Genomic DNA, 27,542 nt, shown 5'->3' on the forward strand with positions numbered 1-27,542 from the left:
TCAGTCCATTAAGTCTCTGCCTTCAACTCAGGTCATGATCCTGGGGTCCTGGGATCGAGTCCCTGTGCCAGGCTCCCTGCTCAGCCCCTCCCCCTCTCCCACTTATTCTCTCTCTCTCCCTCCTCGCTCTCAAATAGATAAATAAAATCTTAAAAAAAATAAAATAAACCTAATAAATAGATAACTTACATAACATGTTGGCAAGTTAGGAATACTGCGGGAAAAAAAAGTGGAGTGGATGTGGGGGTGGCAGGTGGGAGTACAAGGTGCGGGATTAAGCAGGGGGGCCTCACTGAGAAGGAGGGCACCACAGAGCCTTAGAGGAAGCAAGGGCTTGGCAGAGGGCTGCCGGTCACTGCCCCATCTCCAGCCCTGGCCCGTGCTTGGCACCCAGTACTCTTTCGAGAAATTACTGAACAGGAGAATAGATGGGTGAACGGATAAGACAGTCTCTGTTTAGCTATGTTCAATGTCCAGACAAGACACTGTTGTCTGGGCCTAGGGGACTGTGGCGGTTGTTGTGGTTGACCCCTCCCCCCAAATGTCTTCCCCCTCCCACTGCTCAGCAATCATGTGACTCAGGGTCCGCTCTCCCCGGAAGGGCCGCCCTGGTGAGCCCAAGATAGTGGAGGTGGGATCACGCTCCTTGCCAGAGACTGACTCGGGATCCCGCCTTCAGTCAAACAGCCTCCGTTACCCTCCAGGTGACAATTACTGGTCTCAAGAGGGGGTTGACCAAAGATACCCCAGATAGAAGGGAAGGACGTTTATCCCACGACTGGGGAACGTCTGCTTTCTCCTGGTGATGGATAAGGAGTTTCACTCAAGCCAGTCCGGGTTGAGTTTTCCAAAAACTCAGTACAGGCCCTTCGCCTGGACCCCTCAGCAGGCACCTTGTCCCTTTTCACCAAGGTCATGCAGGAGTCTCCCCAGGGTCGTGTCCGCTGTGTACCACCCAGCATCGGCTCCTTGACCCTCGCAACCACCCTGTGAAGTCCGTATTATCCCCATCTTAGAAATAAGGACATCCCGCCCTACAGAAGTGAAGGACCCCGAGCTGAGTGTGGCTGTTGAAATACATCTTGTCCAAAAACCTGCCTCTGAAACCGTGACCAGCTGCCGGTCACAGAAGGGAGACGATAAAAATCCTCCCCCAAAGGGAGGTTTAGAGTGGGTCCTGAGGTCCTGCATGGGCTGCGGAAGAGGCCACAGGTCCTGGCGTCTCAGCTCCCCCGGCTCCAGCCCACAAAGGCTGGCGCTCCCACGGCCAGCAGCCTGGCCTCATCTCATTTCTTAGGTGGGTCCTGCCTGAGGCAGGAAATTCCTCTTTTTTTAATTTTAAATTCTAAATTATTAAAGAGGTAATAGATGGCCCACGGTTTTAAGAAACAAGGAGCACAAAAGTTTACGTAGTAGAAAGTAAGTCTGCCACGATCTGGGCCACGCTGGCTGCGGTGGGCACGTAGGTGGGGACATCTCTATTATTCACGTCTCTATTATTCACAGACCCCTCCCATGACCCTGAGACGCCAGGACGGTCCTCTGGCTGGACGCTGTTGCAAAACCAGCCCTTCCCTCTCACATCCAGCAGAGTCTTCCTGATACAAAATTCTGGGCGGCTTCTGTTACCGGTTTTGTTTCTGTCCTTCCAGGGGTAGCTTCTGCCTGCACCTCTGTGGGTATAATTAGATACATTTCATCCCACAGGGTTTGACACAGTGGTAATAGACCCTTGCATTGTTCTGCCCCTTGCCTTGCTGTAACTTAGTATCTTTACTAAGTTATTGTTCCGAATAAGAACATAGAAACTTCCTTCATTCTTTTTTTAAGTAGGCTCCACACCCAATGTGGGGCTTGAACTCACAACCCTGAGGTCAAGAATCCCAAGCTCCACTGGCTGAGCCAGCCAGGTACCCCTTCATTCTTTTTGATGACTGCATATGGCTGCACTGAAATGTATGTAGCTAGGGGCGCCTGGGTGGCTCAGTCAGTGGAGCTTGGGATTCTTGACCTCAGGGTTGTGAGATCGAGCCCCACATCAGGCTCAGCGTGGAGTCCGCTTGAGATTCCCCCTCCCTCTCCCTTCCCCGATGCTCCTCCCACTACTCAAGTTCTCTCTCTCTCTCTCAAATAAAATAAAATAAATAAAATCTTCAAAATGTATGTAGCCAATCCCCTATTGATGATATTTACCACAAACAAGGCTGCATTGGCTATTAATCTGCAGATGTCTTCGTGCACATTTGAAGAGTTACCAAAGGACAATTTCCTAAAACGTAAACTTTGGGGACCACCTGGGTGGTGCAGTCAGTTAAGCATCTTGATTTAGGCTCAGATCATGATCTCAGGGTCATGCGATTGAACCTCTAGTCGGGCCCTGTGCTGACTGTGGAGCCTGCTTGGGATTCTCGCTCTCTTTCTCCCTCTGCCCCTCCCTGCTTCTGTTCTCTCTCTCTTAAAAAAAAAAAAAAGTAAATTTTGGGGTCAACAAGCATATTCATTTTCAATTTAATAGCTGCTGTCAAATTGCCTTGCAAAGCGGTCAGACCAATCAACACTCCCTCCCATGATGAATGAATGCCTCTTGTTCCCAGCCTGGAGAGGCAAGAAATTCATAGGCCCACTTTGGAGGGCATAGAGGAGGGAGCATTGACCTGTCGTATTACCCTCATCATTAATAAGATTGAGGACCAGAGTGGTAAGAGGAAGGACTTTGGGGTCAAACAATACAAGACTTGAGTCTATGCTCTATTACTTACCTGCTATGTGCTTCAAGTAAATGCTTTAACCCATGGACCACAGTTTGCCAACATATAAAGTCGAAATTAAAAATCAGGGGCACCTGGGTGGCTCAGCTGGTTAAGTGTCCAACTCTTGATTTCAACTCAGGTCATGATCTCAGGGTCGTGAGGTTGAGCCCCACATGGGGCTCTGCACTGGGCATGGAGCCTGCTTAAGATTCTCTCTCCCTTTCCCTCTGCCCTAGCTTGCGCGCTCTCTCCTTAAAAAATTAAAATAAAATAAATTAAAAATCATATGTGTGTCACAGGATCATTATAAAGAGTCAATAATAGGGGCGCCTGGGTGGCTTAGTTGGTTGGGAATCTGCCTTCAGCTCAGGTCATGATCTCGGGGTCCTGGGATCAAGTCCCACTTTGGGCTCTGTGCTCAGCGGGGAGTCTGCTTCTTCTGCCTGACGCTCTGCTTGCTTGTGCTCTCTCTGTCAAATAAATAAATAAAAACATTTTTTTTTAAGAGTCAATGATAAAGTGTCAGGTATGCAAGGTAAATCAGTTCTGGAGATCCGCTGTGTGACACAGTGCCTGTAGATAATAACACTCACTATGCCCTTAGAAATCTAAGAAGGTAAGTCTCATGTTAAATGCCCTTACCACAATAGAATGAAAAGAACTGGTTAATGTGGGGCACCTGGGTGGCGCAGTCATTAAGCGTCTGCCTTCGGCTCAGGGCCTGATCCCAGGGCCCTGAGATCGAGCCCCACATCAGGTTCCCTGCTCTGCTAGGAGCCTGCTTCTTCCTCTCCCACTCCCGCAGCTTGTGTTCCCTCTCTCGCTGGCTGTGTCTCTCTCTGTCAAATAAATAAATAAAATCTTAAAGAAAAAAAAATTGGTTAATGTATATACTTTGACCCCAAGATGGGGGGGGGGAAGCTAATAGAGATCACATATACATAAACCGTCCTGTATAGTGCCTGGCACACAGTGGGAGCTTAATAAATGAGAATTAATGGTTGTAGTAGGCAGCTTTCTGAATCTGAGTGTCTTGTTTGTCCATTAAGTGCTTTGATCTGGATTCGGCTCGGGCAAGCCCTGGAGAAACACAGAACACAGGAGCAGGGAGGGGACACAGGGTTGGTCTCAAGGCACCAGGCTGAGAGGAACCGGGGGAGACCCGAGAAGCCATCTGGCTGGGACCAATTCAAACCTCAGGAATGGTGGCAGCCGATAGGGCAGGTTGGGTGGAGGAAGAAAAACGGACCGGGAGGTCGAGTTAGACTGTGGCATAAGATAATTCAGTTTCTCCTAAAGGGTGTGCAAGATGATCTTCAGGGGATTTTTATACTATTAATTCTTTTTTATTTTATTGTACACTGAAAAATATAACCAACACATTTAACAGATGATTCCAAGGGGACTCTTACTTAGGATAATGCTAGAGTAGGCGTTTGAATGTTTAAAAAGTGAGTTGATTTAAATTTAAAGATTAAGTAAATCACAGTACATGATGTGTGAGCCACTGTTAGCCCCCAAATCATCATGGTGATACATTAATGACTAAAGTTCTTGAAACACTGACACACAAAGCCAGTTATGGGATTTAGCACATGTTCTGGAAGCAGCCAGCCAGCAGTTCCAGCCCCGCTCTGCTATTTCCCCTATAGCCATGTGGGGTAACCCCCCTGGATGTCTGATTCCTAATCTGCAGAATGGGGATGTTAGTTTTTACCCACAGGGCTGTAGCGAAGATTTAGTGAAATTGCGTGGGTGACTCACCTTGCTGCCTGGAATGTAGTAAAGACCTAATAAATGGGGGTCACTGTACTTATTAAACACCTAATAAAAGTGATCATTCTAATTATTAGAGTGAATGTAGGCTAAAGAGTTTTGACTTTCTTTTATAAGCAATAATAGAGGTTTTGTTTTTATAGAATTCATCCTGTTGTGAAAATAATATTTCGGCCACATTCACAAAGAAGATGCTCAAACAAAAGGGAAAACCACTCATCCCCCAACCTTAAATAATTTTCATTTCTGCATATTCTCTCCCAGACTTTGTCAACATGAATACTTACTGTTCATAGTTGCAATCACAGTGTTCATGCAAATTTCGTATCCTGTTTTTTCTCAACAAACATGATGTTATAAACATTTTCCATGCTTCTGCATATTCTCTATAATTATCATTTTTGTGGCTGCATAATATCGCATTGACTGGATGAGCCATGGTTTTCTTAACCATCTCCCTGCCTGGAAGAATGTGGGAGGACAAGGCCAGCGGCATGCCAGGAGCTTTCTTCATCTATTGAATGATGCTCTTAAGATCAATTCCCAGAAGTGAGATTAACGGGTCGAGAGGTAATAATATTTTTGAGGCTCTTGTTACATTGTGCTAGATTGGTTTGCAGGGTTTTGCATACTGCTTCCGGAGACGTAGGAACACAGACTTCATCCAAACTTGCCAGCACTGGGTGACGGTGTTTATGAATTCTGCTAATTGAATAAGTATGAAACGCTAGCCTGAGACTGCCTGCATTTCCATCTCTTTGACCAGGAACAGGTTCAACTATTTTTCCAAGTATTTGTTTACTCTGCTTATCCTCTCGGGTGCAGTAGCTGTCCACACCCTTCACCTGTTTGTCTGTTGAAGTCTTCGGGCTTTTCCTATTCATTGGAGTGCTTCAGGGTTCATAGACATGAATCCTTTGCTGGCCAGATTTGGCCATCGGAGGCTTCCGAGCAGCAGGTCACAGGATCAAAACGACACCTGGGGGGATTAACATTGAGATGAACTGAGGTCAGGGGCCGAGAGACAGAGAAATCTGTCCGTAGGCTGCTGTGCTCGACCCCATAACAGGAGCCTGAACTGGGCCGTGGGGGTGGGAATAGGCAGGAGGGGTCCACGCCCCCGGACTAGAACTCATGGTTCTCTGCCCTGCCTCCCACAATGCCCTTCACACACATGCACTCTCTCTTGCAAATTCGGGGGTTTCAGCCCACAGAATTTAAGGGGAAGGGAACTGTTCTGTCCTGTCTGTTCACGAGATAAATGAGAAAAGTGTTGCCCACAGAGAGTCACACAGGGAAGTGACACCATAAGCACCTTTCTCCTCTGGTGTCTCCTGGAGGTAGGGGAGGGGTTGGAGAATTGGTGCAACAGGGAAGGGGGCATCATAAGAGTCTTTCAACCCAAATTATGGATTCTCAGACTAATAGAGTCTAAGGCCACTCATCTAATAGCAGTGGGGCTTCCCAATACTTCCCAAAGCCCGCTCTCCATCCCAGACCCGCCCCCTCTCCTGGACGTCAGCGGGACCAGCAGCACCTGGCACCTTGGCTATTTGTAAGACCACGGGTCCCGTAGGTCAGCACTGTTTGCCAAGTGCCTACTCTGAGCCAAGGCTGTGCCAGGTGCATGAAATAAAGTCAAAGAAGACATGGACCCTGCGCTCTGCAAGCTCACTGTCTAGGGAGGAAGGGACGCTCCTGTCACCAGGAAGGGAACTCCAGCAGACACAAGGGGACCCAAGTTTCTAACCAACAGACCTTCAGGGAGCCCAAATTCTGACTGTTGGTCAAGACTGGCATGGAGCTTCGTGAAACAAGGAAAGAGTCACACAGACCTGGATTCAGAGCTTGGTGCTACAACTTCCTAGTCATGTCAACTTTGATGAAGTCACATGACCTCTCAACATGGCTGCCCCTGATGTCTGCAATGTTAGATGGAAGCAGAGGTACCATAAGCTGGGAGGTTCCTCCTCACCCCACCGGTCCCTGCCAGGCAACCCCTGCCCACAAGGTACCCCTAGCCTCTTACCACACCAGCACTGTTCCTTTGCTTCCTTCAAAGGACCCTGACATTGGAAAAACTAGGTTCAAATTTAGAATGATCTAACTGCGTGGGGTTCTATACAGAAACATAGCCACCTCCTCTTGTCTTCCCGAACACAGCTCCCTCCCAAACAAGGGGCCTCATGTGAATCCTACGTGGGGATATCCTACCCACATGTCCAAGCGCTAACCACCCCCACAAACACCCCCCTCAGACACCCTTCGTTTAGGAGTGCCACACTGGCAAAAAGGTAGATGGGAGAAGGTGCCCCGAGAGGCCCTGGCAGTAGACATGGGCCATTTGAGAAAAGATTCCAGAACTCTGGGTACCCACAGTGTGGTCTAGAAGGGGAAGGCCGGCTCCCAGGGGGCACATCCCCTTGGTTGCAGGGACTTCGTGCCGCATGGAGGGACGCTGATTGGTGGAGGACACGAACAAAAACCACTCTATTTTTTTCCCCCAAAACCCTCTAAAGCATGGGACCCAGGGCAAGAAGGATCTAAGAGTAATATTACCTCTCTGAGTAATCTCCATCTGTAAAACGGGGATATGAATAGGCCCTCCCCCATAGAGCCGCTCGGAATGTTAAATGAGCCAATACACGTTAAGTTCATGACACGAAGTAGTTCACAAACGCCAGTAACTCTTATAAATAAAACCAATGGGCAGAGACCCTAGAAACCAAGCAGGGAAGGAGAAAACAAGTCCTAACACCCTTGCCCTTTAAACTACTTGGGTTTCTGTTTTCTTCCCTATTTTGGAAAGCAGCCCTGTCCGCTGCCCCCATTAGCGGGGCAGAGTAGGACTTAGAATTCAATGTGGGAGGGCTCTGGGTGAAAAGTGCAGCCTTTCTCCCCCACCCCTCCTCCCGCCAGTATACACTGAAAGGCTCAGGGGGCTCAGGAAGTCCCTAGAAGTTCTGACCTGCCCCTGGCGCCCTCATCACTCATCACACCCCCAGAGCTGGGAAGGGAGGGCAGCATGGAAAGGAATCTGGCTGAGGGATGCATTTCAGTAGCTGCTGACTCCAGAGCCACCACAGAGAAAGGAGGATGTCACAAAGGCACAACTCTGCAGGACCTTCCAGAAAGAGCCTGCAGTCCCAGCTGCTCCTTCCTGTAATGGAAGCCTGACGCCCAGGGGGGAGAGAGGTCTGTCCCCAGTTACACAGCAGCCGTTTGGAGGCAGGCTCAGGGTAGAAGTGGACTTCTAGTTCAGGCCTGGACTGCGTTCATCGCCCTGGGCAGCCCTGGTCTGTGCCAAGGGGAGGCAGAATGTGGAGACCAGACACACACACGGGATAGGAGGTTACAACTACAAACTGAGTCCCAGACCCGGCTGCGCTTCTCAGTGCAGATGAGACCTCAGGTCCTCACTTTGCTCTCTCCACTAGACTGCGACATCTGTCTCTGCAGGCCGCTGTTAGGCTGAAAGAGAAAATTAATAGTAACAGTATTCGGGCTTGCTGAACACAGGGTCAAGGTACTCTGTTAGGTTCTTTCTCGTTTTATCTCCTTTGATCCTCAGACACCCCGTGAGCTGCGAACTAGTACTGCCCGCCTCCCGTTTTCTGGATGAGAAACCTGGGGCTTAGAACAGGTAAACACCTCACCCGAGGTCACGGAGCGAGCTGGGTGAGCGGCAGAGCCAGGGCAGGAACCTTCTGAAGCCCGCGCCCTTGACCACTGGGCCAGCCTCACGTCACCTGCCGCCGAGGGTCCTACACGATGACGTTGCCAAACAGGTGTCAAAAAGAGTCAGGGAAACCCTGTGGCCTCACTGGATGGGGTCTCCCAGAGGAAAGCAGAGCCAGGGGGGTCACCGTGAGAGTAGGAGCTCTGTTAATAAGTGGGAACTCATAGAGGAAGTCAAGCCTCGCCTGATTTGTGCCAATATCCTGTCTCTTCTACATGACCTCCTTTCCAAAGCCCACGGTTTTCCACACGACGGATCCTCCCCCTTCTCAAGGAAAATCCATCCATCCCGTCAGCCCATTTCCGAAGACCCTTGGCTTCCCTTGGGGCTGCAGATCCGCCGATCGCCACCAGAGGGCAGGCCAGCTCTGTGGCAAGTCCTGAGGACCCCGTAGCCCCAGAGACTGGCCGAGTGTCCAGCCAGGCAGGAACAGACCCAGATGCCCCATGACACAGCCATCCGTTACATCTTGCTATCAGCTTACTCCCTCAGATGTCAAAACACCTCACTGCAGAAGCAAAACTCGTGTTCACACATGGTGTCTGATTCTCCTGGGGTCAAGATCTTAAAATTACCACCAAAACAGTAAGGACAATTGTTACCACCGCAGACACCAGTTAGAACTTCATTTTACTAAGCATGTTCTCATATCTGGAGTGGCTGGCGATTTGCTGAAGCCTTATGAGTGTGTTCCCACTGTACAGATGAAAAGCCAGAAGCATCAGAACAGGGAACAACTCACTTAGGGTCACCTAGAGAACGCTGGTCTTCAGACCGGAGGGAAAACTTCTTCCAATCCCCTGTCGGTCTGGAGGAGGGAGGGGGTGGGATGCAGGTGTGGATAGGGAGAGGAGGAACCAGGGGTCAGAATGCTTTACAGGGAAGACCAAATGCATGGTGGTGTTTCCTGCAAAGCAACCCCCCCCCATCCATCCATCCACCCAAAAGTGTTCATTGAGCATTTGCTGGGGACACAAAGATGGATGAGAGGAGTTTCCTGCCCTCAAAAAGCTGTCAGTCTAGTAGGGCAAAGTGGTGAGTCAGCAGATAATTACAGGAAACCACATGCACGCCTGTACAATGGATAGGAGCAGAGGGGTCTGTGACCCTCTGGGGTACACTCAATTTGGAGGTGTCCCCCCGGGGGCTCCCAAGGCCAAGGATTATTGGCAGGGACATCCCTTCCTTGCATGTCACCCCCGGATGGGGGATCCCGTCCCAGCTTCGGGAGCTGGCCTGTGTAGGAGACCCGGGGTCCCCTCCACCCCTCTCAGATCGCGGGCCCAGGGAGCCGATGACAGCACACCTGAGTCAGCCCGCCGCCCACCCGCCCCTCAGCGTCTGTCTCCGCATCTTGTGATATTTCGCTCCCCGGGAGCCAGCCCCACTGCGCTCCGGAGGCAGCTCGGCAAACAAACCCAGCGACAGATTGTGCCGCGGCTCATTCCGGGGAAGGACGCCAAATCCCACCCTGCTACCCCCAACACTCCCTCCCCGCCGCCCCCTCCAGGCCCTCCTCCCAGGCGCGGGGCCTCGGCAGGGTGGGTCCCAGGAAACGCTGGGGCCTATTCCTGCCTTCTAGAGATGGGAGGGGGACAGGAGCCCAGAGACGCGGCTTTCAGCTCCTACCTCTACAGAACAGGAGAGGCGCAGGAGAGGACACTAGGTGAGGACGGAGCCCAGGAAGGGCAGACGACAAACCAGCAGGGGGCGCCCGAGCGTCCCAGGTGCAAGAAGGCCCAGAGCCTGCCAATGAAATGGGGGGGGGGGGGGGAGACCAGGAAAGAGACCAGAGACACAGACATGTCGAGTCTGAGAGGCAGGGAGCCACAGGACAGAACGGAGGCGACGGGGGACAAGGAGAGAGTGAGAGAGACAGAGATAGTGATAGAGACAGATGCATCAAGATAGGAAATGACAGGGAGAGGAGAGAGGAAGGAGGGGAGGGGGGGAAGAATGGAGGGGTGGAACAGAGAGACAGAGACTACAAAATATGAATAAGGGTGGGGGAAGAAAGTGAGAGAAATCGGATGAGAGCCAGGGAAGAATGAGAGACTATGGGTGGAGCAGAGAATGAATGGGAAAAAGAAACCGGCATTTATATAGCGCCGAGTGTATGCCCGGTGCTATGTTGGACTCTAGCACCGACAGGGGAGGAGGAGCCAGAGAGCGAGGCAGCGGGGCCAGGGGTTCCTTTTCTGTGCTCCCGGGAGCGGCCGCCCGGGGCTGTCGCGCTTCCTCGGGTGAGGCTGCGCGCAGATGGCCCTGGCCTGGACTGCACGAGCCGCTCCCGCAGCTCCAGCCCTGCGGGCGCCGCAAGGCCACCGTCCCCGAAGCGCCTTCCCCCAGAGCGCCGCGCCTCTCCGGAGCCGCGGCGGCTCCGGAGGGTCGGATGCTGGGCGCCCTGGGCTGGGTCTCGGCCAGGGTCATCGTCACCGCCGCCTTTGTAAAGAGACGCTTAGGTCACGGATCGGATGGTACCGCCTCGAACGCGGCCGCGAGAGGCGGGAGGGACCCCGACGAGATCAGAATGTACCCCTCTTTTAAAGGAAGAAGCAGCTCGAGTGAAATCAATGGTCTCGTTCCCACGCGGGAGATGAGATATTCCCTTTAGGACACATCACACACACACACATAAAAATACACTCGCGCGCGCACCCAAACTTGCACCTGCTCACCAATGCATTAAGGGGCACACACACACCCAGGCACATATCCCCTTGCCACCCATCCCAAGCTCACTGGCCCCGAACTCTCGAACACCTCACGTTTCCCACCAGTGCAGACACGCACGGCGGTGGGCACTCGGCGGCTTACCCATTCGCACACTCAGGTGCCCTCCCCCTTCCGCGGCCGGTTTAAAAGGTCGCGCGCAAGCACTCTAGAGTCACACCTGCACAAGTGTCCTTGTGCGCGCGTGCACGCTCATAGGCACTCAATCTTGCACACGAAAACTCTTGCATATGCTATTCTTATAGTCGCGCGCACTCTGGGCTTGGGGTCTGGGAACGGAAGGGAAGGTGAAATCTAGGGGAGAGAAACGGTGGAGGCCTGGACATTGACGCCGGGGACGCGGCAGGAGGGGGAGGTGACCCGGGAGCCCATCTCCTCCGGGAAAGTTGGGAGGGGGAACTGGCCAAGTCCACGGGACTCCCTCACACTACTACACCGCCCGCCCCCCTCCAGGGAAGGATTTCTCTTGAAGCGCGGCTCCGCGAAGGCGATCGAACACCGTCCTCCGGGTTCCCCAAGGAGGGGAGGGGGCCGGGATGGAGGGGGCTAGAGAGCCGCTCCCGCCTCCTAGTGGCCAGGAGAGGGTTAAGTCGGCTAGCTAGGAAGCGAGGGAGGAGCCAGCGAGTGCGGGAAGGAGTGGGGGTGGTTGGGAAGAGCATCCTAGCTGTCCCCACTCTCCCTCGGCGAGCAGCCGGGGCGCACGGACCGACGGACTGACGGACTCGCGCGCTGCCTCAGCTGCTGGGGGGCGCCGACACCGGGCGTCGACGGCCAGCTCCAGCCCTCCCAGCCCCGTCGCGCCCCGCCCCGTCCCGTCGGGGCCGATGGCTCCTCCCGAGGCCCGCAGCCCGGGGGGCGCAGGGTAGAGCGCCGCGGCCGGGCCACACAGCCCGGGGAGCCCCGCGGAGTCCCCGCCGTCCGTCCGGCGGGCTCAGGGAGAGAGAGGGAGCGCCCTCCCCCTGCCGCCCCCTCCCCCGAGCGTCGAGACAAGATGCTGCCCGGGCTCGGGCGCCTGCTGCAAGGTAGGGACCCCAGACCGCCGGCTGGCGGAAGGCAACCAGGGGAGGGGAGCCGGGTGCCCCCTCCCCCAGGGCGTGAGGGTGGGGCTGCTGTGGGGGTGGGGGGTTGCCTGGGGAGCGGGGAGAGCTTAGCCCGGGGCCCCGCCCCCGCGCCCAGGGTTGCCGGCTGGAGGAGCGCACCCGGCTTGGAGCCTGCTGGGAGGTGCGGGTAGCTCGTGACCGAGGGGGGGACGCTGGGGCAGGCGGACCCGGCCCGGGCCCCACCTGCTCCGGGGGACGCTGAGGACTCTGGCCGGCTGGGGAAGCGCCGACTCAGCAACTCCTCGTGCCCCGTGCCTCAGCACTTTCCAGTGCTGGGAAGACAGGGGGTGTGGGTAGGGGGCTGTCTGGGAGGATAGGAGCCTCAGAGGGAAATCCAAACGGCCCTGCCTAGTAAGACAGATGGAGGGCGCTAGAAAGGGGGATAGTTCCACGGACTGAGTGACAGACTAGGGTGTGGACCAGAGATTGGGGGTGGGGTGGGGAAGGAGTCAGAGAGAGGGGGAGAGCGAGAAGCAGTCGATGGTGGAGAAAGTGGTTAGGGGAGGGAGAAAGACAGAGGAGGAATAAAGGTTAGACGGGAAAAGCACGGAGGGAAATGGGACCCAGGTGAGGACGGAGGAAGGGAAAAGGAGAAGGGAGACCAGATTCAGAGAGGGGTGGAGAGAAGGCGAGGATGAGGAACCCAGAATCCAGAAGGCAGGGTGGGTAATGGGAAAGAGGAGGGCTGGGACCCTGGGGACTGGGAAGGGAAGGGGAGTGGGAAGATCAGAAGCCTAAAAACCAGAGAGGGACGGACGGGGATGGTGGATCAAAATGGGGTATCAGGAGCCGGAAAGGAGGGTCAAGGATGAGCGCTATGGTTGGGGACAGGGAACCATAGAGGGAAGGCTGGGGGCTGATGGGGATGGGGATGGAAGCTGGGCAGGAAGGAAGAGGAGGAGGAATAAGACAAGATGGGAGAGAGAGGGACCAGGGGTGGCTGCCCAGGCATGAGACAAAGAGGCTTCTGGTAACCACTTCCACGTGGGAAGTCCACCATTCCCAAAGCGCCTGCCTGTCACATCCCTTCTCTCAGGGAGTGGTCTCTGGGCCAGCCTGGGGGGCTCTAAGCTCTGGGCCTTGGGGGCAGCTGTGAGGGGAAAAGGGTGAGGACATTTGAGTGGGGTGGCAGCCTCCATGGCTGGGCACCCTGGTTGGCTGCATGCTGCCATTTATATCTCCAGGCCCCGTCGTCGGATCCTGCCACCCCACCACGGTGGCTGTTTATTTTGGGGTGTTACATTCTGGCAGAGTGAGAAGCTGTTTGCAGCAGCTCTAAAGCTCCGTCACCCGCATCAGTGCTTCCCCAGGCCCCTGCGTCACTGGCATCGCCACCACCTCCATTCTGCTCCGCTCTCCCACCTCCTCAGCCCCTTCCCCCTCAGCATCTGCCTGCCAGGCCTTAGCCCTTCCCCAGCCTTTTGGGTGTGGGGCCATCGCTGTTCCTCTGGGACCCTGTGTCCTTCCTTCAGAGGCAGAGCCCTTGACTCCCCTTTCAGGAAGCACCTTTTCCAGGGGCCCCTCTGCCCGGTGGGTTAGCACCCTGGCACCTGCCCTCCAACCGGAGTCCATCTACCTCCTCCCCAAGCTCCTTCTTTCACCAGAGTCTCTGGACTAAAAGGTGGCTCCTGGGGTGAGAACCTTGCTTCTGAGCCTTGGGACTCCAGGGTGATAGTCCAGAGTCCTTGACAATGGTCCCTTGGTGAATGGATACTTTCTGGCTCTGGGCACCTCAGCCTTCCAGAATCGATACCATGCTCTGGCCTCTCTCCACTCGCTCCGTAGGTCAATCCTAGCCACATCTCCTGAACACTGGTCATTCCTTTTTGACTCCCAAGTGGGCCATCCCTTAGAGCAGCCGCAAGCTGGAGCCCAGAAGAGGAAAGTTGCAGAGAGCCTGGGTCCCTTCTTTGCTCTCACCCCAAACAGCATCATGGCTGGCCCAGCCCCGTGCACCTGGGTGTGCTTTCTGCCTCCCTTTCCCTCAAGGGCAGTGACTGTCCCACTCAGGTGTGGTTTCTGTGGATGATGTGAGGTCTCCCAAAGAAAGGTCAGAGTCTCTTCTGACACGGGCTCGCCAGGTCTGGGTTCCACCTTACACTAGCCGCATGACCTGAAGAACTCTCCATGCCTGAGCCTCCCTCCCCTCGGCTGCAGACTGGGGGCAATAATATTAATCCCCAGGGTTACATTATGTTGTACTCTATGCACAAAGATGTGTAGTAATGCCGTGTCTGGGGCACAGTAGGTGCTTAATAACAGACGGCTTCTGCCCATCCCAGCTCCGCGCCCCCTGCGCACCCCTGCGTGGCCCTGCGGCTCTAGCCATCACCTGCTGACTTCAGAAAACAGGAAGATGAAGAAAGAGAGAGGATGGGGGAGCCAAGACGGTGGGGGGGCTGTCACCTCCTGAGGCTCTCATCAGCCTGTATAAGGAGTGAGGGGCGAAAGGAAGGCTTCAAGAAAGACATTGAAGGCAGACTGTCAGAGATCCGGGTCAGGACGCCTGAGCTGCTCCCTCCGAAACTGACCCTTCCCCTCCCCAGCCTTCAGTGGTTCTGCCTGTGAAATAAGGAGGGTTTGCTCTTGATGGCCACTGATGTACCCCCCCCTTCCAGCTCTGACACTTTGCATCTTGCCCTAGTCTTTGCCAGGGAGTCACAAGATGGGGATTGGGAGTGGACGTGTGGTCCTCAGGGAGGGAGAAAAGACAAGGCCTGGAGGAAGGAGTGATGGTGAGGAGCCGTGGGAAGCAGGGGGTGGGGGAGGAAAAGGGCACGCGCTGGGCAGGGACTGAGGGCGGAGGAGGGAGAGAGCAGCATGGCATGGCTCACCAGCCCCCACTGCCTCTGCCCAGCAGCTCTCCAGCCAGGCCTGGGGGCAGAGAAACCCAGAGCCCCCCACCTTCCCCTCCTCCTCGCCTCCAGTGAGAGCCGCAGCCTGAATTATGGATGAGGCTCCTTGGGTTACAGCTGCTTTGCACGGCGGAGAGGGCCAGAAATGGCAACAGAGTCACTGTTACGCAGCAGCTGTCACGGAGGGGCCCCCTGCTCAGGGCCCCTCCTCAAAGAGCCTGCAGGGAACACCAGCTCCGACTTGGGGCGGTGGGCCATGATGAGGGTAGATGTGGGGACTGGCCAGAGGGGGCGTGGGGAGGAAGGAGAGGAGCCCCCTGATGTGGACAAGCAGGAAGCCAAGGAGTTGTAAGTCAGCCCCTGCACGCTTGGCCCCCAAACTGGAGGAGACCCTGGGACCAGGGAGTGGCCCTGAATCTGGAGAGCTCTGGAATCACACATCCTTCCCTCTGTCTCTTCTGGGGTATCAGTCAGCCCTAGAGGCTGGGGCGAAGAGCTCTGTAATCCTCTGGAGGGCTGCTGGCCTTCAGAGCTCACACTCTTGTAAGCTCGTGGATCAGGGGTGGGATTAAGGATCAGAAAAGGATTTGACTTCCTCTGGTGTCAAGCTCAGAGGGTGACTGCTAGAAAGACAAGTGTCCTGGCCAGGCAGCAGGAGAATCCTTTCTGGTCCTTGCCCAGTCAGTCACTTCGCTGTGTGACCTTGGGCAAGTTCCTTGCCCTCTCTGAGCCCCCGTGTCTCCTGCGTAGAACAAGAACTTGAACCACACGAACCTGGAGGACCTTCCCAGCTCTGAAATCTCCCGTTCTAAGTCCCAAACCTGAGGCCTCACGAAACCCACCAGGGTTCCCTGCTGCGCTCCCGCACCCCACCTCTGCCTGGTTCAGATGAGGGGTGAGAGACATGCCCCTCCACCCCACGTGGCTCTGAAAAACTCGGGAGGAGAAAGTAATCGTGAAACGCCGCACGGGGGAGGGGTGAGAAGGGCCAAGAAGCGCGGAGGTGGTGTGAAGGAACGGAACAGCAGCCGCTGTGTCACTGGGTTATTACATCACACCCAGCCTACACACGCACGGGGCTGCACTCACACACACGCGGAGGACAGCCGGCACACGCTCGCGCCGCACGGCACCGGGAGGGGCCCGGTCCCCGAAGCCGAGGAGCGGGAACGCCACACACATCAGGCGGGGGGTGCCCCCCCACACACCCGGGGAGGAGGCACAGCAGAGCGTCCGTGCTGTCCGTGCCACACTCCGACCTGTTGGTGCCACGTGCACACACCAGCCTCAGCCACACAAGCAGGGAGCAGCCAGCTCACACCCGTACCTACAGTCGCACACGCGTGTGTCTATGTGCACACGCGCACACACGCACACACACACAGCAACCTCTGGAGTGCGAGGCACCGCTTAGAGCCACAGACCCTCTGTCCTTCCGCTGGGGTCTCTGAAACCCACAGAGCCCCAAGATCTCAGCTCCTGGGTCCAAGCTCCTGTCTTCCTCCCCTCTGCCCTCATGGGCCTAACACACTCCTTGAAGCAGAAGGTTCTCAGTCCATGTGTGCCCAGGGAATCCCTGCCCAGTTTGTGGGGGGTAGGCTTCCCTTTCCCCAGGCAAACTTGCCAGAAGAAAATCCCAGGACTCGTCTGGAAGTCATGATAAAGGGCAGAGGTCAAGCTAGATCCAGCCCAGAAGCTTACCAGCTTCAGTGAGGGCAAGAAGGCCAGGGGACAGGGATGGACGAGGGGGTCCCGCACCCCTACTATAGCACAGGGGTTCAGGGGCCTAGACACAACTCTTAGCCCCAGGCCCTTGGGCCTCCCTGGGCCTGCTTCTCCATCTGTATCATAAGGGGCCTGAACTATTTCCGTCATTGAAAAGTTACCTTGAAAAATATATGTATTATTTGTCAGTGATTCTGAATAGGGAGAGTGTGAGCTATAAAAAGCAGATGCCCAGGCTGTCTCCCCAGGAATTCTGATTCTGCCTGCGTTCCGGGACCACCTGGCTGATTCTGTTGCAGGTGGCTGCTGGCCCCAGTTAGAACTGCACTGAGCCCTGGTCCCTCAGGGTCCTTCCAGCTTGGACAGGCCCTGGTTCTTCCAAGGTGGAAGCTGCTGGAAGGTGAGGGAGGGGGCTGCAAGCACCGCTGGGCTTGGCAAGGCCAGACCCCGGGGCAGCCTGAGGGCCGTTTTGCACGGGCCTTAGATTCACGAAGATTCTCAATTTAGTTCCAGCCATTCTCAAATGGGGGCGAGTCGCCCCCCCAGGGGACATCTGGCAATGTCTGGAGACATTTTGGTTATCGTAACCAGGGGGCAGGTGTTGCTGGCACCTAGTGGGCAGAGGACAGGGATGCTGCTAAACGTCTTAAATAAGACATGGCACAGGACTGCCCCGTGCATCCAGGAACCATCAGGCCTACCCTCCCGAGCTGGAGAAGCCCTGGCAGTTACATGGGCAAACCTTCCACGTGAAAGCCAATGAAAAAGGTCACCATTCATCCACCAACTTTAAACCTGGCTTTCCACAGTGTCCTCTTGGCTTTTCTTTATTTTTTTTAAAACACCAGGAGCCTCAAAAATCAGACGCGGCCAGGGCTTCTTGCGACCCTGCAGTTGCACCCAGAAGCCCTCCCCGAGAAGGGCTCCCCTTAGGCGGCTGGGGGGGCAGGCCTCTGGCTGGCAGGCCTGGCCGCCCCCCACCCCCCACCCCAGAACCGCCTGGCCTCCCTCTCGCCCAGGTCCCGCCTCGGCCTGCCTCCTGCTGATGCTCCTGGCCCTGCCCCCAGCGGCCCCCAGCTGCCCCATGCTCTGCACCTGCTACTCATCCCCGCCCACCGTGAGCTGCCAGGCCAACAACTTCTCTTCCGTGCCGCTGGCCCTGCCGCCCAGCACGCAGCGACTGTTCCTGCAGAACAACCTCATCCGCACGCTGCGGCCCGGGACCTTCGGGCCCAACCTGCTCACCCTGTGGCTCTTCTCCAACAACCTCTCCGCCATCTACCCGGGCACCTTCCGCCACCTGCAGGCCCTGGAGGAGCTGGACCTCGGCGACAACCGGCACCTGCGCTCTCTGGAGCCCGACACCTTCCAGGGCCTGGAGCGGCTGCAGTCGCTGCATCTGTACCGCTGCCAGCTCAGCAGCCTGCCCGGCAACATCTTCCGCGGCCTGGTCAGCCTGCAGTACCTCTACCTCCAGGAGAACAGCCTGCTGCACCTCCAGGTGAGCCCGCCCCGCCCAGCGCGCGTGCGCACACAGCCCCGGTCCGGTCCGCTCTCCCCTCGACCGCTCCTCTGCCCCGGGGCCCCGGGGGACCCCCTTCCTGCCAAAGCGGCTTTCGTTCCGCCCCTTCCCTAAGTTTCTGTCCCTCCCACTCTCGCCAGGGGCTCTTCGTTACTTTCTCCCTTCTATCTTCCGGTCTATGCCCGTTTGGGTCCCTCGCTGCCTCTCTCCCTAACTCTCCAGCCCCCCATCTGTCTCCCTCTGCCCGTCTGTCTGTCTGTCTATCCCTTTCTGTCCCTCTCTACCTCTCTCACTAACTTGCCTCCCCCATCTGTCTTCTGCCTCTTCTGTCTGTCTCCCTTCACACGCCCACTCCACACACTCCCCCGTGTCTGTCTGGGTGTATGTACGTGTCTCTTTCTGTGATCCCTCCTTTCCCCCCTTGTTTGCCTTCGGGGGACTCTGCCTTTCCCCAGGCACCCAGCCTGAAGGCCTTAGTGGCTGCTTTTGTCACCCACCCCTACACCCTCCCACATCACCGGGAGGAGGAGCAGGAGAGCAGAGCCCCTGTAATTATGCCCCACGGAAGGTTCTGCCTCTCTCTGGCTCATGGGGTACTGGGACAAGGGGAAGGCCTATCCTTTCCAGATTCCCCCAAACCTGTCGTCCCCGTGCAAGGGAAGAAGGAAAAGAAAAGGGTAAAGAGCGGTTAAGTAGCTGGAAAATGGATGCTCTGGAAACGGAAGGAATAACAGTAATTGCTATTTATTGTTATTGTCATTGATCTAAATATTGTTTATTGTTGTTGTTATGCTGACTGTTTGACAGCCAGATCCTCCCATTCTATTTCCCCAGGAAGCAATCACACACGCTCCAAACCACTCTGGAAGAAATTCCTCCCTGGGCTACACAGCCTCTGGCTGGAAGGGGGCAAGGACCTCCAAATCCCCCCCACACACACACATAAGCCTGGAAGGCACTTGCCCTTCCCCATCCTGGGTCAGGTGCCTGCGTGGTCTCACCAATGTGCTGATTTGCACATCAGGTCAGTGACGATGACATAGTCAGTAATAGCCTGACAAATGTATTGAGCACCCACTATGTGCTAGGAGCTGAGGAGACAGCAGTGAACGAAACAGACAAAGCTCCCTACCTCCAGGGACAGCATTCTAGTGGGGGACAGAGACCAGAAGAAAAATGTGTAGTCTGCTGGAAAATTCTGTCATGGCCATTATTACTGCCTAAATACTGGTAATCGTAGCGCCCACTACCACTTAGGAGACACACTGTGCGTCTGGCACTGTGCTAAGAACTATGCGGGCATCGACTCTGGTATCATTTACAAGCATGCGACAAATTTCAACCTTCCCGAGCCACAGTCTTTCCATCTGTAAAACGGGGGCAGCAACAGCCCCCCATCTCCTAGGGATTTTATAAGTGTTCAGTGCATGAATAATTTGTAAAGCACTTAGAATAGTGCTTGGCATACGGTAAGCACTATATAAATGCTTGTTAAAATACTATTTTAAAAAAGAGAAACAAGCCTCATTTAACATTGGCCTTGGTGAAATGGCCCATCTTGGACCGGATCCTGGAGATCTGGGTCATCTTCATGGATGATACCGAGGCCACGAGCAGGTCCCAGAATACTCCCTCCCTTTCCTTTGCTTCCTAAATCTGCCTAGCACCCCCGGGGTTTACGAAGTATACTCAGCCGCCTCATCTCACTTCTACTGCCCAGTTGGAGGTTGTCTCCTTACAGATGAGGAAGCGGAGGCCCGGAGCCCCAAAGCCTTTGTAGATAGGAGGCCTCCACACATCATGTCCCTTAAACCACTCTCACGTGACTGGGGGCTTGCGTGTCTCACCTCCGTAACAGCCTGGTAGTAGGGGACAGTTGGAGCAGTGGGGACACAGAACGGAAGTTCCTGGGGCCACTCAACCAGGAAGAGCGGATGGTACTGGAGCCTACAGAGTCTGATGACATTTCGGGAATGTCCGTCCCCTTAGACCTCTGCACCAGGCTCCGTCTGGGGTCAGGGGGCAGGAAGGACAGCAGTGTGGGCTGGTCTTGGAAAGTACACTCTTTGGAGCCTGCCAGACCGAGGTTCAAATCCTGGCTGCTGTATGGCTTCGGACAAATGACTCAGCCTCTCGATCTTCATTTCCTCATCTATGAAACGGCAATCATGGTAGTACTTGACATTTATCTAAGAAGCTCCATAGGGTTTAAAATTTAGCCCAGGGCCACGCTCCGTATGGGCGATGTCATTATCGTATTCCTACTAGTACTTGGACACCCGCTCCTACTGACACCCTGACCTCCTTATGGATACATATGAGCTGTTCAGAATGACAAATCTGGGGCCACAGTGCCTGAGTTTGAATCCCTGCTCTGCTGTTTTCCAACATATCCTAACTCGAGGCAAGTTGCCTCCCCATTCTGAACCCTAGTTTCCTTATCTTTAAAATGGGAAAAATAAAAATAAGACCTTCCACAAAGAATGGCTATAAAAAGCCAATGAGTTTGTGTATATAAAGCACGTAGTTCAGTGCAGAATAAATCATGTCACGATGACCTGACCCTCCGGCACCTCTGAGGCCACGAACAGCAGCCAGCGCCCGGGCTCAGGAAGGGTCTGGGCAAGGGTGGCCTTGGGGGATGCAGGGGTTGGGGGGGGAGGGCTTCTGAAATGGGAAGTGCTTGTCCTGCACCCCTGGGGTGAATGGCACGGGGCATCGCGGGAAGGGAGCACCTTCGCACCTGGCCCCTTCATAGAGGAGAAGGAACCAGCCTTTGCCTGGGGACTTCGGGGCAGAACCAGGCCAGGAGATGATACAGGCAGGTGAGGAAACGATCGGTGGGGGAGAGAGCCACAGAACGCAGGCATGACCCAAGACGGAGCCTTCCCCGGAGAGGGGAGCTTTGGAGGGGGCGAGGGCCAGAGCTTTTCAGGAAGAGGAAGGTGAAGGTGGAGGCGGGGTGGGGCGGGGTGTCTCACCGACTGTCTGTTGCAGGCCAGGCACCGTACCGGGGGGCGTTCATTCACCAGTGGGTATTTACGGAGCACCTACTACATGCCAGGCGGTGTTCTGGGTGCCAGGGATTCAAGAGTGAACAAAAACAGTGGCCCTGCTCTCCCGGAGCTTGGTTTCTACTTGAGTAGAACTGATGATAGAGACACCAGTTCTCTCCTTTAATCACGACAGCCTGAATGGCACGTAAGGGCAGTCTTCGCACTCAGGCAGACCTGGGTGTGAATCCCAGGCCCACCTTTGGCTTGCTGTGTGGCTCTGGGCAAGTTACTTTACCACTCTGAGCCTCCATGGACCCATCTGTAAAGCGGACAAAATGACCTGCGCCTCAGAGGCTTGTTGTGAGGATTAAAGTCGATGCTACTTGAAAAGGGCTCAGCACAATGTGGGGTGCAGAGTAAGCATCATTTCCCCCATTGAACAGCTGAGGACACTGAGCCTCGGTGAAGTCCAGGCATCGTCCGAGGTCACCCAACCCTTCAGGAGCGCAGCCTAGAACGGGCCCCCCGGTCGGCCTGACTCCAGAGTCCATGCCCACGTTCCACCACGTAGAGCTGTTGGACCCTGGGCCAGTCACTTTCCTTCTGGGGGCCTCCCTCTCCTGTTCTCCGGAAGGGACGTAATAATATTATCGCCTCGTGGGGCTGTGATGATTCAGTTACTACATGGGATCTGGGTAGCACAGGGCTTGGCACCCAGTGCGGGCTCTGACGCAGACGATGATGGTGACACCTGGCAGAGACTGGTGAGCACTGTGAGTGGGGGTGCCTGGCACGGAGCAGACACTCAGTACAGCTTTGCTGAATGAATGAGGTACACTCCAGGACTCACTTACTCATAAATACCAGATGAGGTTGGATCTTAACGATCAACTCTCTTAAGTCCCTTGTTTCATAGAGGAAGAAACCTGAGGCTCAGAGAGGTTTGTGGAGCTGCCCAAGGTCACACAGCCCAGTGGCTAGTGCCAGAGACTGAATCTGGGAAGGTGGAAGGAGGCAAAGTGAAGAGCAGGCTGCTGGATGCTGTAGGGGCCTGGGGGCTGGGGGTGGGGGTGGGTGGGGGCAGGGGTGCTGCGTTGAGATTCCAAATGGATGCAGAGAGCTGTGAACCGACCTGCAGGGAGGTGAGGGAAATGCGGTTTTCGAAATGGAAGTGGATGACTTTAGCAGCCACTCTCAGCCCAGAGGGAGGGGGCACGGGGTGGGGAGGGCGAGGGCTGTGAAAGTCAAGAGCTTATTAATGCACAGAGAACGTTTTAACGGGGAGAGAGGAAGGCCCGGATTTGAAAGCTGCAGCCCAGGAAGTGGCCGTGGGATTTGGCAACAGCTTGGATGAAGGGAGGGCTATGGACCCCCAGAAGCAGGCTCAGCGAGGGGAGGGCCAGGACATTTGCAAGAGGGAGAAGGGGGAAGAAGAAGAGGTTGAGATCAAGGGATTCTGCGGCCCCCAAACTGGGGCTGCGGATCAAAGGCGCCTGAATTTCTGGGGTGTCTGAACCTTTGGTCTTCTCTTCCTGACCTCTGGAAGTCCCAGAGCGCCGATGACCTCTGCTTCTACCCCCACCCCATATTGGTCCTGACCAGGAATCTCTGGGTGTGCACCACCATGGCTGACACTCCATAAAAAAGGGAAACCCTAACTAGGCGTCTGAGTGGAAGGGTTTCAGAGCCCACTCCCTGGGCGCTGGGAAGAGAAGGGCAAGGGCACCAGGCCAAGCTGGGACAGGCCGAGGCCCCAGGCGTGCAGAGAACCCACTGAGCCGGGCATGGGGTGGTGGCAGCAGGGGGCAGAGAACGCTGGTGTCAGAGACAGCCAAGAAGGTTGAGGGGACGGATCTCAATGTGGCCAAGAGGAGGGTTCTTGGCAGGCTCAGTTCCTGTAGCAGAGAGGGCGGAAGGCAGATGGGAGGGGGCGAGAAAACGCAGGAGCACAGGAAGGTGGAGGCTGTGGGTGTGGGCTGGGAGTCAACGCCCTCCCCCCCACCTGAGAGCCTGCGACTGGGCTCCTTGGTGGGAAGGGCGGGGTCATCACCCAGGCAGGAAAGGGTGGGAAGCAGCCCGGAAACAGGACCCAGGGGTGAGCGGGCTTCAGCACATCGGATGCTCTCATCCCTGAGAACCAGGCCTTCTGGGCCTGCTGGACACAGTGATGTCAGGCCTGGGGTTCTGGGCCCCTCTCTGGCAAGTCCTTGGTCTCTCTGGGTCTCAGTGCTCTCCTCTATAAAAAGTGGCTGGGCCAGTGGACCCGGAAGCACTAACTCCCAAGTCTGGCTGACTACCACCAAGCTGGTGAGCTGGTTAAAATGCAGAATCCAGCTCCCTGCCTGCTACCCCCCCTCCCGGAAGCAAACCTATACCTATTCCTGCACCCCCATGAATTCTGAATCACCGTTCAAGATCCTTCCAGCACTAACAAGGCCTGATTCTGGGACTCCCCAGCCCCAGGCAGGCAGGCGGGACAGCCCTCTAAGGGGGCCGGTGAGGCAGGGAATCAGACAGCAGGCTTCCTTCCCCTCCCCTGCTACCTCTGGGGCATGGAGCTGACACCTGGTCCTTTTACTACCCTATGGAAGTGGAATAGCAGAACTTTTGAGCCCCAGGAAGCTCCTCTGTTAGAGGAATAGGGATGGACCTAACTGAAACGGAGACCCTACTGTCGTAATAACCACTATTTATTGATGGTGGTCTATGTGCCCACCGGGTGCCGTATCCTTCCAGCCTGATCTCACCTAACCCTCAGCCCGCCCTGGGGGCTGTTCTCTGAGTTACATGTCCTGAAGGAATTGAGACTGGATGAGGCTGAATAATTTGCCCCCCATAACGCAGCTGGGAAGAGGGCAAGCTGGATCTGAAGCCCCGGGCTCTCAGTCCTGAGCCTGTGGGCTTCACTGGCCCGAATCCCAATGTGCCAGGCACTGTGCCCAGCACTTCACCCATCTGCTCTTTGTGTGGCTCGTCTTCCTTAATCCTCAGCACCAACGCAGAAGGAGGTACACTCATCCCCATTTTATAGACGAGGAAACAGGCTTAGAGAGATTCCTGGCTCGGCCAAGTTACCCACAGTGGCCAACCACGGAGATCTTGTTCTAAGTAACTGAATATATGTTGCTTCATTTCATCTCCACGTCTTACAGGTGAAGAAACTGAGTCAGAGATACTGAGACTCGCCCAGAGTGGCACCGTCAGCACTGACAGATCCAGGACTGGAAGTCGGGAAGTCTGCACGCTGAAGCAAACCGGGGGTTCTCATTCTCCAGGTGTGGTCGTCTGACCAGCAGCATCAGCACCATCTGGGAACAGATGCTGCGGCCACACCCCAGACCTGCTGAATCAGAAACGGGGGGGGGGGGGTACAGCACACAGGGCTCCGCAGGGGATTCAAAGCTCTAACGTTTAAGAACTACTGGCCTCCACTATATTGTTTTCCCCGCATTTACTTCTCAATAGGTATGGGGAGGTAGGATCCGAACCCAGAACTCTCCGAATCAAAAGGTCAAACCCTTTCCGTTCTACCTCGGTGCTCCGCCTCTTTCCCCTCCTCCCCACCTGCCTCTAAGGACCACTCTCTTCTTCTCCCACCCCAGGATGACCTGTTCGCGGACCTGGCCAACCTGAGTCACCTCTTCCTGCACGGGAACCGCCTGCGGCTGCTCACGGAGCACGTGTTCCGCGGCCTGGGCAGCCTGGACCGGCTGCTGCTGCACGGGAACCGGCTGCAGGGCGTGCACCGCGCGGCCTTCCGCGGCCTCAGCCGCCTCACCATCCTCTACCTGTTCAACAACAGCCTGGCTTCGCTGCCCGGCGAGGCGCTGGCTGACCTGCCCGCGCTCGAGTTCCTGCGGCTCAACGCCAACCCCTGGGCGTGCGACTGCCGCGCGCGGCCGCTCTGGGCCTGGTTCCAGCGCGCGCGCGTGTCCAGCTCCGACGTGACCTGCGCGACCCCCCCGGAGCGCCAGGGCCGCGACCTGCGCGCCCTCCGCGATTCCGACTTCCAGGCGTGCCCGCCCGCGACGCCCACGCGGCCCGGCAGCCGCGCGCGCGGCAACAGCTCGTCCAACCACCTGTACGGCGTGGCCGAGGCCGGGGCGCCGCCCGCCGACCCCTCCACGCTCTACCGAGACCTGCCCGCCGAAGACCCGCGGGGGCGCCAGGGCGGGGACGCGCCCACCGAGGACGACTACTGGGGGGGCTACGGGGGCGAGGACCAGCGGGGGGAGCAGACGTGCCCGGGCGCGGCCTGCCAGGCGCCCCCGGACTCCCGCGGCCCCGCGCTCTCGGCGGGGCTGCCCACCCCTCTACTTTGCCTCCTGCTCCTGGCGCCCCACCACCTCTGACTGCGGTGCTGAGACTGAAGAGGCCAGTGTGTCCCCCGCCCGCCCCCACCCCCAGCCACGGCTCGCCCCGCCCCCTACCCCGCCCCCGGGCCTTTGTGGCCTTCCTCTCCCCTCCCCAGGGACGGACCGGAGCGGCCGCCTCTCCCTGCCTCCTGGGCTGCTGGCTCAGGACGGGGTACTGTCTGGTGGCTCAGCCCTATTCTCCCCAACTCCGGCCATTAACTCTTTCCCGCCCCAAGGCTGGGGTGTGGCACCCCAGGCAGCCGCTGACCCCTTCTCCCAGTGCCCACCGTGGACTCGAGAGGGGCTTTTGTCTGCAGAGCATCTTCCACCAGCAGAGCCTTTGGAAGCTCCCGGGAAGGGAGCCCCACCCAGGAGCCCTTTGGAGGGATGCCTCAGTTGGGGCCAGGCTAACCCTAGGCCCCTGCTTATCCTAGCCCCCTCACCCTCCTGACACTGGAGGAATACTTTTCTCCTAAGTCTACCCGGGACACTTTTTAGGGTGCCTGGAGAGAACTTTCCTCTCCACCGTGGCCCCTGTGTGGTGAAGATCAACAGAAGTTGTTTGGGGAAAAAAAAAATTTATTAAAAAATTCTATTATTTTATCTTCTTCTGTAAGATTTGTTGGCTCAGGACCTCAAAAGTGGGAGGAGGGCTTGGAACCATCAGGATTTCAGGGCCAGGAGGGTTAGAGAAAGGGGATCCTTCCCAGGCCACCAAAGTGCTTCTTGCTGGCTGGAGTCCTGCTCCCCCAAGATGAGAAGCTGAAGACTGAGGAAGAGGGGTGACCCTGGAGTCCCAAGCAGGCCAGGTGAAATCTGACAGCCAAGAGTGGGTGCTGACATCACCTCACCTCCCATTGGTCCGGGAAAAGCAGCTAGAGGACCCTGAGTTGTCTGGCTCCTGAGGAGCTAAGGCTGGGGAAGGTCTCCAGCCTGGTTAACCGTTCCCTCCCAGGCCCTGTTTCTTCAGGAAGGAAGAGCATTTCCCATCTTACCCTACAAGGAGAAATAACAGACATCCAGGGTCACAGCCAGCCCAAACATGGCTTTAGGCAAATCTGAAAAAGGCACCTCATCCACAGGGAAACCCAGCCCCACACCATAACAAACACCTTAGAAAACAGAGCCTAAGGCTGTATTTCAGCTCATACTTGCCCCTGTGGCTGAGTGTCTTTGTGCAGTGTGCAGCCTGCACAGCTGTACACAACAACCCTATAGATCAATGGTCTCTTCCCCTTGGCTCCTGTGAGGTGGGATGGACCAGGTCAGAGAAGCAGTTCTGCAAGCAGGTTAGAGGAGAGACCAAAGTCCTAGGGTGACCAGAGGGACATGAATCCCAAGTTGGGGTACACTGCTGGCTTAAGGTATGATCTGAAGCTTCATCTTTCCAGTGTGTGAAAAGGAGATTTAGGGTTAGGGTTAGGGTTAGGGCTAGGGAGGCTGGAGGAAGGAAAAAGCCCGACTAAGAAGAACTTGGGTTAGAGGTTGGGGTGAGCCTCATTAGAGCAACTGGGGAGAAGTTTGATGGTTTACATTTAGGAGTAAGAATCTAATGGGGGGAGTGGGAATGGAAAGAGAGGGGACCTGGATGCCAGGGCTCAGACAGCAGGGATGCTGAGATCCTGTGACTCTGGCCAGGCAGGTCAGAAGGATGGCAAGAAGAGGAGGCAGAAACGGGAAGGAGTCGACCTTGAAGGCCTGAGGCAGGTGGACCTTGGATACGACTCTGGAGTGGGTGGGGGAAGAGAGAAAACAGCCAGCTAGTCAGGAACCTGGGGAGCTCCAGGTCTGGGTCCACACAGAGCCTGTGTCAGGCTGGCTTTGAGGAGGCTAGCGTGAGGGAGAGGGGGGCAAGAGCTCTGATGGAGGAGGAGCTGCTGGGGACTGGGCAGGGGGAGGGAGGATGCTGAGAAATCCGAAGCAGGCTGTCCAGGTCACAGAATTATCGTTGTGAAATATTCATGGGCCTTTTGTCCAGATGCTATTTCAGA

At 56.0% G+C, this 27,542-nt stretch overlaps 1 protein-coding gene across 1 annotated transcript; it reads left to right on the forward strand.

Annotated features, from left to right (window-relative positions):
* The first annotated feature begins 11,632 nt into the window (after positions 1–11,632).
* RTN4RL2 (reticulon 4 receptor like 2) lies at positions 11,633–26,140 on the forward strand. The gene is made up of 3 exons (XM_045786690.2): positions 11,633–12,020; positions 17,698–18,179; positions 24,799–26,140. The coding sequence occupies exons 1-3, from the start codon at positions 11,990–11,992 to the stop codon at positions 25,546–25,548; spliced, it is 1,263 nt and encodes a 420-aa protein (XP_045642646.1). The 5' UTR covers positions 11,633–11,989; the 3' UTR covers positions 25,549–26,140.
* Positions 26,141–27,542: the final 1,402 nt, after the last annotated feature.

This window comes from Ursus americanus, chromosome 24 (genome assembly GCF_024610735.1).
Source record: "Ursus americanus isolate L20-20 chromosome 24, mUrsAme1.1.p, whole genome shotgun sequence".
In the NCBI taxonomy this organism is placed as follows: domain Eukaryota; kingdom Metazoa; phylum Chordata; class Mammalia; order Carnivora; family Ursidae; genus Ursus; species Ursus americanus.